The 9,474-nt window shown below is 53.7% G+C and overlaps 1 protein-coding gene across 1 annotated transcript in view; it reads left to right on the forward strand.

The window, feature by feature from the left end:
* The window catches only part of RBM19 (RNA binding motif protein 19), a 122,201-nt gene that overhangs the window by 18,878 nt on the left and 93,849 nt on the right, over positions 1-9,474 (forward strand). Inside the window, exons 16-19 of the mRNA XM_010828831.1 lie at positions 1,327-1,348; positions 1,591-1,720; positions 8,113-8,285; positions 9,123-9,183. Coding sequence (XP_010827133.1) covers positions 1,327-1,348; positions 1,591-1,720; positions 8,113-8,285; positions 9,123-9,183 — 386 coding nt within the window. The remainder of the gene's footprint in view (positions 1-1,326; positions 1,349-1,590; positions 1,721-8,112; positions 8,286-9,122; positions 9,184-9,474) is intronic.

Below are 9,474 nucleotides of genomic sequence, written 5' to 3' on the forward strand. Positions count from 1 at the left end.
TGACGGATGGGCCATCTTGGCATAGACCTTAGACCCGGCGTGTGCTGGAAACCACCATCACTGTCAGGACTGCAACTGTCACCCTGCCCCTGGGAGCACCTTTGGATGGGAAATGTGAAAGGCAGGCTCCACACATCCCCCGGGAAGCCTGCCTTGGTTCCCTGCCAACCCTGGGCCCCTCAGCTTTCTAGTGCCCCGTGAACTTGACCATCATCCATGCTGCTTTGGATGGCTTGTACCTACGATTAGTTGAAAGCCAAAAGGCAGGCTTCCTCCTTTTGGTGTATGCTAAGTCACTGCTGCTGCTGCTGCTGCTAAGTCACTTCAGTCGCATCTGACTCTGTGCGACCCTGTAGACGGCAGCCCACCAGGCTCCCCTGTCCCTGGGATTCTCCAAGCAGGAACACTGGAGTGGGTTGCCATTAAGTCACTGCAGTTGTGTCCAACTCTTTCTGACCCCGTGGACTGCAGCCTGCCAGGCTCCTGTGTCCATAGGATTCTCCAGGCAGGAATACTGGAGTGGGTTGCCATGCCCTCCTCCAGGGGATCTTCCCAACCCAAGGATCGAACCCATGTCTCATGTCTGCTGCATTGGCAAGCAGGTTCTTTACCACCAGTGCCACCTGGGAAGCCCTTTGGTGATTACGGAAAAAATATATGTATTAGTGTATTCCTTTCTGTGGTTGCCATGATAACACTAATTTAGTGGCTTAAAGGAACAGAAATGTTTTCTCTCACAGTTCTGGGGGTCTGAACGCTGAAACCAAGCTGTTCAGGGGCCAAGGGTCATGCTCCCTCTGAAGGCTCTTGGAGGTGGGGGCACGGATCTTTCCTGGCCACTTCCAGCGTTTGGTGGCTCCAGGCAGCCCTTGGCTTGTGTCTGCATGACTCCAGTCTTTGCCTCTGTCCACACAGCTTTCTCCTTTTCTTCAACTGAGATCTTTCCTCTCCTTTTCTCTTACACGAACTCTTGTCATTGGATTTAGGGCCCTCCCAAATAATCCAGAGTGACCCATCTCAGAATCATTTACTTAGCAAACACTTTTCCACATTCAGAGGTTCTGGGAGTTGGCACATGGACTTACCATTGGAAGGGCCACCATGCAACCCGCTGCAAGAAGCTACTGTCTATCAGGCTCTTCAGTGCTTTGCAGACCGTTTGTCTTGTTTATCCTTTAAAAAAAAAAAAAACAACCCTCTGCACGTACACGTGTGCACGAGCACGGTCTGTGAGTGTGAGTCTGTGGAAGGAGAGAAAGCCGGCTGTCCCACGGCCTGCTGTACTTCCTCCAGGGGGCTGCCCTGTGTCCATGGTTCTGCCCCCAGTTCCGCTTCCCATTCATACCCCGTTAGAGAAGGTTGAGGGGACACAGATGTGTCCAGTGACAGCAGATGCTCTGACTTCTCCCCTGAACCCCGAGGTGTAGCAGCGGCCCCCTGTTCTCAGGGCTCAGGCGGCACATAGGGCTCTAGGCTGTGCCCCTCCTCCTGACTCCACTCCCTGGGGTAAGGGAAGAGGGTCACCATACTCTGAGCCTCAAGCTCTTGGTCTCTGTTGTGGACTGAGTCCCTCTCCCCACTTCTCTGCAGTTCCACCACGTCCCCCTTTATTTGGAGTGGGCTCCAATGGGCGTCTTTTCCAGCCCAATCCCCCAGAAAGAAGAACCCCAAGATGCACCAGTGGAACCAGCGGGAACAGACAGGATGGAGCCAGAGACCGGTGAGAGCTGGGTCTGAGATCACGGTGTCCTGAGGCAGCAGGCAGGGGAAGGACGGAGGGCTGGGGGCAGCACCAAATTGTGTATCAGGTATTTGGTTGAAAATTTTTTTCATCCTGAGACTGGTGGGTGGGTGCCCGACTCTTAGATTTTATAGGTACAAAAAATGTCCTTAAAAAACAGAACATAAAAATGATGGGTATGGTTAAGGTAGGCTGACTTTTTTTTTTAATATAAATTTATTTATTTTAATTGGAGGTTAATTACTTTACAATATTGTATTGGTTTTGCCATATATCAGCATGAATCTGCCACAGGTATACACGTGTTCGCCATCCTGAACCCCCCTCACTCCTCCCTCCCCGTACCATCCCTCTGGGTCATCCCAGTGCACCAGCCCCAAGCAACCAGTATCATGCATCGAACCTGGACTGGCAATTCGTTTCATTGTGAAAGGGGAAAAAAGGCAGGTAGAATCTATTAGGAGCGATTCAGAACAGAGCAAGAGAAAACAGCCTTCTAGTTCATACATCTGCCAGGATAGGTGAGCCTGGCTGTTGGGAGAGATACTCAGTCTCTGGGTCCTTGGGATGGTATGGCGCCCTCTGGTGTCCAGTGACTGCAAAGGCAGGAAAGGGGAGGGACCTGAGACCCCACCGGCTTCACGCTTGGGTGGAGAGGGGGCGCTGCTGGTGCTCAGCAGCACAGCTCTTCCGTGTCAGCCCTGTTGTGCAGATTGAATTGTAAGACAACTTGCTGACCCTGCTCCCTGAATGTCAGGAGTGTCCCCTGTAATTGTAATGTCCCCTGCATGCCAGGTGTCCTCTAGGGGACAGTGCAGCCCTCGATTGAGAACCACTTGGTCAGAGGCCTATGATTCCGTCCTAGAATCTGAGATCTTTAGAGGGGACCTGGCAGCCCCTTAACCAGACAGTAAGATCTTGCCTGGGGACCTCCCTGGTGATCCAATGGTTAAGACTCCAGGCTTCCACTGTAGGGGGCATGGCACAGATTCTATCCCTGGTCAGAGAACTAAGATCCCATGTGCTACACAGTTTGGCCAAAAATAGATAAATAAAAACGAGAAACAGTTTTTTAAAAAAAGATCTCGCCCATCGGTAATATCCCTCCTCCTTACCCCCATCTTATCATCAGGTTGCCAGTTTATTCAAATAAGGATTAAAGAACTGCATCTCCCATCCACCCCTAATAAAAGAATGGGTGTTATAGGAGTGGGAGAAGTGAGCAGTGGGAAACAAAATTCTCAGATGAAAGAACAGCCGTTTAACTGAATAGACCTCGCTGGTCACAAACCTCCCTAAGCTGTCTGCATTTCCCAGTTCGCCCTGGATTGGTAAAACCGCCTTCAGGACTGGCCCGGTCGCTACAAGGCATTGGGAGCCCCTGGACAAGAAGCCTCATTTCCGTTAGGAAGGAAAAGTCCTCAGTCTCTGCTTTGTGGGGCCCCCAAAGCACCCCTCCCCATTGTGGTAATCAACCATGGATACAGATCTTTCAGAAGTCCCTCAGTAGCCCCCGTCTGTGAGTTATTTTTGTCTACAGATTGGATTAGCCTTCTCTTCCAACCTGCTTATGCTCTCTTCAAAAGGAATTTTCTTTATGTAATCACGATTTCTTCTTAATCAGCCATCAGCCTCAAATTATCGTCAACTTTGATTTTCACTTAAGTTATTAAACTTGGACGTGACTCTTGTTTTTTGTCCAAAAGCAAGTCCTCCTTTAGAGCACGGATTTGCCAGGAGTGAGGGTCCTGGGAGCAGACCAGCGGAGGCCTCTCCCTGCCTTGGTGGGATCGCTGAGCGTGGTGGCTGCTGCCACGTGGCTGCGCCCTTCTACACCTGTCCTGGTGCTCCCCTCCTGTCTCGCCATCCTTTTCTTCTGTGGTGCTCGTCACAGTTTGTATTTATCCTGTCTATTCATTTGTTTCACTTGCTTAACATCCATCGCTGCTGGGTGCCAAGCACCCCGTGGGGCCCCAGGCATAGGGTGGCTCAATGAATGTGAGTCGAAGGAGTGAATGAATGCAGGAAAAGGGATTTCTGTGCGTCTCTATCTCCCCCTGTGAAAAGTAGGGCCTGGGTCATCCTTGTCCTGTGTCCCGATCCCCAGCATGGAGTAGAGCTTGGTGACGTTGGAGGATTTGTGCTCCATCGTTAGTTCAGCCTCAGCATGTGGCGCCATCCGTGGCCGTCATCGCCGTGGCTCCCCTCATGGGTGCCGATTTGCACCCACTCCTTCACCTCCCTCTTTATTTAAAATTAATTAAGCTTTGGCTGTGCTAGGTGGTGGTTGCTGCGCGCGGGCTTTCTCTATTTGGGGCACATGGGGGCTACTGTTCATTGCGGTGCTCGGGCTTCTCATCACGGTGGTTTCTCTTGTTGCAGAGCACAGGCTCTAGGGCCTGTGGGCTCAGTAGTTGGGGCTCATGGGCTTAGTTACCCCGAGGCAGTATATGAAATCTTTCCCGATCTGGAATCGAACCCGTGTCCCCTGCATCAGCAGGCAGATTCTTAACCAGGGGACCACCAGGGAAGTCCTCACCTCATTCTTAACTTTGTTGCAAACGCTTATCACTTTCAGATGTGCATTGTTACGGCTTCACTTCCTGTGCTTCACTTCCTGTCTGTTGGACTCCCTCACTAGCCGTCCATCCCACAGGGCGGGCGCTGCTTCTGCGCACTGCTGTACCCCAGCCCTTGGCAAAGCAGCGCCCAGTGTCTGGTGGGAGAGCAGGAAGTGGTTGCTGAGCAAGTCCACGGGCCAAAGCCGCATTTCCTCCCCGCCAGGCCCTGCACTAAGCACTCTGGGTCCTCAGGATTTGAGGCTCATGGCTCCTGGGGAAGTCTCTGTCTTCCTTGTCCTCTCCTAGCCCTGTGACCGGGCAGGCCACCAGCCTTCTCCGAGGCTGTTTCTGCATCTGTACATCGGGCAGGAGGCATTTGTGAGAGTGCGGTGAGAAGCCGCCCGTCCATCACCATTACTCTGACCCGCATCCTGCCTAATTCAGCACCGTCAGCTGAAGCGGATGGTCTCGAATTCAGCCCTGAGCATCAGCCAGATGCCAGCTGCTGAGCTGGGGTGACCAGGATTTCCCCAGAAGCTCCCAGGCTGATCGGGAGACGGGGAGCTTTTAGGGGGTAGCTGAGATGTCACAGTCATAGACGTGGGCCCTGGACGCAGAATGTTCTGGAGCCCTTCAAGGGGAGGCTTTGCCAAAATAGTGTACTCTGGTCAGAAAGTAGAGGACTGCCCTGCCCACCCCCAGAGTGCAGGTGTTGAGCACACCAGACCAGGCCCCGCCTCCTGCGAGGGGCTGCTGTCCAAGGTAATGCGGCCACTCACACAAAGGCGGCCTTGGCGCAGGGAGGAGGGAGCCTGTAGTTGTGGCAAATACAGGGGATTTGGGGCCAAGAAGTTGTGTGCGCCTGTGCTGATTTGAGGCCCCACTGAGTCCGGCGTCGTCGGCAGGCAGATCCCCACAGAGCTCATCTCCCGGCCTCCGTTCACCCTTTTTTGTTCCCTTTCTTACTCATATCACATACATGGTCCCTGAGCTGTTCGTTTTCACCCGCTCCTCCCCCACGCCCGCCCTCTACACACTGTCCACGAAGCTCCCCCAGCTCCCCGTCCCCTCGGCCCTGGGGACTCAGCCAGCTCCCAGTCCTGGATTTTCCCAGGCTCCCCAGGAAGGCAAGCAGGAGGGGAATGGATGGAGGAGTTTTTGTTCACTGCCCCCCTCTCCCCTCCCCCTGCCCCGCCTTCTTTTCTGCAAAGCCCTCCATTCTCTGTACCCGTCTCGAGGGAGGGGGACAGTGTGTTTTATCTCTCCACAACCAAGACCCTCACCTCCAGATAAAGGGCTCCGAGTGGGGGGAGGTCCTGAAAAGCTGCTTGCAACTGATAACAGTCTGTGCTGTCAGCCTTCCGCGCCCAGAGCCGGGAAGGGGAGGGAGCCACCGTAAATTCTGCGGCCCGATTATAATAAAGCCCCATGTGGCGACGCGTGACTGGATTTTATTGTGCCAACCACAGATGGAAGCATACCCCCTCACCCCCCGCCTCTCCCAGCCCCCTTCCACCCCACCTTGCTTTCCAAGCCTCCCCCCTGGTCCCCAGCACCCCCACCCCCAGCCCCATCCTGCTCCTGCTTCTTCCCTCTTTTCCTTGATCCTGGTGAGGTTGTTGGCAAGCATCTATGTGGTTCATGATACATCCTTTCTCCTTCCCCATCTTCCTGTCCTCTGCCCACTGGAGGTCAGGGGAGGACGTGCACTTCACAACGACCTCTGGCTTCGTCCTTGGCCATTTGCGCACCTCTCTAGACCTGGGCGTGGGCCACAGCAGGGCCTGGACACCCGGGGAGGAGGAAGCCCTTCCCAGGGACGTGGCCGGCAGAGACACAGTCCCCTGGACTCAGAGCTGTGGCACCCGCTGTTCTCTACAGCCTGCCATGGGCCAGCCTGCTTCTCAGGGCCATCGGCCTTCAGAGTTGGGGATTCACAGCGTTTCCCCCTGGCCCACTGTTGTAACTGGGCTTCTGTGCATTAACTCTCGTAACTGTGTGATTGCTCTTCCCCTTTTCTGAATGGAAAGAAGGAAACACAGAAAGGTTGAGTGACTTCTACCAAGTCCCACATCTGGAAAGAGCCAGGCTGTGCCCCACAGCCACCAGCTCCAAGGTCTGTGCCCTTAGCCATGAGCCTGCAGCTTCTTGTGAAAGATCCGAGCACCGGTCCATAACTTGGGTACATCTTCCCACATGGCAGCCGTTGGCTGGTGCCAAGAACAGGCTGCCACTTAAATGGCCGTGAGCTCTCCTGGTTACCATCAATCCCACCAGTCTTTTCTGCAGAAAAAAATTCTTTTCAGTTAGTCTCCCATGAACCTCTCTCCCAACCTGAAGATGCCTGGGGTTTAGGGTTCAGGTGCAGCGACTTCCAGGACTTTCTTCAGGCCCCTCCCATCTATGGTGATGTGTCACTGTGGTCAGCAATGGGATAATGTCCTCATAGTGCCTGGCCCAGCCCATGCACGCAGTGGGGCATCTGATCAGCATCTCTTCCTTTCTCCTTTCATCTCCAAGACATTGGGCACAAGGAGAGCCAGTGGGGTGGGTGTCCTTCAAAGCTGAAGGTCATGGTGTTCTTTCCAATTGAAGTTCTCATTCAGAACCTGGAGTCTTAGCCTCTGCATAGCTTTCTTCCCTGTCATTAACAATACTTTTTTTCCACCCCGCTTTGCTTTGAAAGTTGAGTTTTGAGGACAAATGGCCACCCCACGGAGTCACTTGTTGGATAAATTGTGTGAGTTTCTCGGGTAGGGGAGGGAGCCTTCATGTAGATTTCTTCTTTTTTGTCCTGGAGCGAGAGTCTAGATTCTAGGTTCACCTCCAAGGGAGTGCCAACAGCAGAGGCTGCCCGTTCAACTGATGTGGAATGGCAAAGTCCTCACTGTTGCTGTTTCCATTAGGACTTGAAAGGGTTGTTTCATGACAAAGTGGTTGAAGTTTAATTAGGACTGGCCGGCAGTGGGCTTGCATCAGAAAGGGCCAGGGAGATGGAGATGGCTCTGGTGCTCAGCATGAGGATACAGGGGACGGATTTGAAACCCCAGTAGCTCCCTTGGGCTTGAACTATTTGAATGCAAGTGTTCATAAGAGAATGGAGGGTCCCCATTGTGTGCAGGGCTCAGACCTGGGGTGGGGGAGGGAGCCTTGGAGAGGTGGTGATGAACTGCCTTGGAGAATGGCTGAGATGAGGTTTGATTTCCCTGGGGTGGTGGTGGTTGGCGGGGGTGGGGGTCGGTATGGGAGGAGCCTCTAAAATCTGTGGGGGAAGGGTGATTGTCCCCAGACCCTGATCATGAAAGAAACTAGGGAGGTTGACCCAAATAGAGTACATTTCCCAGCAGCATAACTTCTCAGGAGGTTCTGATGCGATTCTCAGCCTCAAGAGGCTTCCACACTCACCACCAGGGCTGACCAGTGGCCCAAGTTGCAGCCATACGCCCACCCTGTAACTCACAACCTCACTCTTGCCCTTCCCTTCCCCTGCAATGCTGTTCCTTCAGACGAATGTTGATTCGTCTAAGTTAGGGCTCCTGGTTTTTGGTCTGTGCTGCATACTTTTTTCTCTTGAAGACAGGAGCAGGATAGTTTCTCCCCTCCCCAACTTTGCCCCCCAAGAGTTGCTAAAACCCAGTATGAGCCAGAGTCTCCAAGTCCTGTCCCTTCCTGACACTGGCCACTCAGAGACAGAACCCTCTTGATCCCCCTTGGTCTAGCAGGTTCTGTGCTTTAGGTCCTGGTGCTTAGGCAGGTAAGACATCATTTAATGGATTTCTTTTGTTGGGGGGGGGCGGTTGGCCTGTGCAGACGGTGAGACCCCAGAAGGTGAACAGCCGACAGATAGAGTAGCACACGACGCTTCAGCAAAGATGGAGGAGGAGGAGGAAGAAGAGGAGGAGGAGGAGGAAGAGAGCCTTCCCGGGTGCACCCTGTTTATCAAAAATCTCAACTTCGACACCACCGAGGAGACGCTGAAGGGAGTAAGTGACTTCTTGGCCCAGAGGGAATGGGTGGGGGTGGGACTTCCAGTCTGCTGATCTATCCCTGTGGTCCCTGCATCTGTTTCCCACTCCCCACCCCCTCGCCTGGAAGTGAGACCTGCGGCAGCATGTAGATGAAGAACCTACAGCCACCCGCTTGACTCTTTTGCTAGGCTGTGTGGTGGACATCTCACCCAGAGATTTGAGCCATGGCCAGACCAGTGTGGGGGCTGGGAGGGGCATCCGCGCGCACGTGAGACACAAGAGAGGGCCTGTTGGGGCGTCTGGGGAGGCGTACGCGGTGTGAAAGCTGTAGTCAGAAGACCGGGCCCCTCCCCACATGGTGTCTGCGAGGTTGACATAAACGCCAGGCCAGCGCAGTCTCCTGGCTTGGCAGAGCCAAGCAGGGGCACAGCAGTGAGCACGTCAGGGGCAGCCCTGCCAGGAGATCCTGATGGCCGAGAGTGTTGCATTCATAGGAGGGGGCAGAGGGGAAGACGATGGGGAACTCAGCAGCCTCTGCTTTTACTCTCGTCCTCCGCACGCCTGCGGTGACCTGGGTCCCCTCCAGCTTTCAAGTCAGTGGGCCCAACCTTTTTGACACTAACAACCAAATTTTGTGAAAGACAATTTTCCCATAGACCAGGACAGAGGCCATGGTTTCGGGATAGTTCAAATGCATTTCATTTCTTGGGCATTTTTATTTCTGATCTAATACTGCCGCTGATCTGACTGGAGATACCGGTCCACGGTCTGGAGGTTGGAGACCCCTGTTTCAAGACGCACCTGCACCAGTCGCAGGATTAGCTGGTGACACATGCCAACCTTCTCTTCCAGGTGTTTTCCAAAGTGGGTGCGGTGAAGAGCTGCTCCATTTCCAAGAAGAAGAACAAAGCAGGTATTCCACACGAGAGCTCAGTCAGAGAGAAACAATTGTGAAAGAAATGGTGTTGCTCTGGGTGGGGGGTGAGGGTGCCTCTCGCCCACTGATTCTGAAGGTCTCCTTTCATTTTGGAGCATTGCCAGCCCCACACTTCTCCTGTCTGGCTCGTCCAAAATGGTCCTCGTTTCTAGGTGCATGGAGACTCGCGATTTCCAACAGGAGCAGCCATGCACATCAACTTCTCCTGAGTCGAGACCCTTTGCCACCCTGGATTGTCAGGGGTGGTTTCGGAGCAGGGCTGTTAGG

The sequence above is a fragment of the Bison bison genome, unplaced genomic scaffold (genome assembly GCF_000754665.1).
Source record: "Bison bison bison isolate TAMUID 2011002044 unplaced genomic scaffold, Bison_UMD1.0 scf7180017864495, whole genome shotgun sequence".
Lineage (NCBI taxonomy): Eukaryota > Metazoa > Chordata > Mammalia > Artiodactyla > Bovidae > Bison > Bison bison.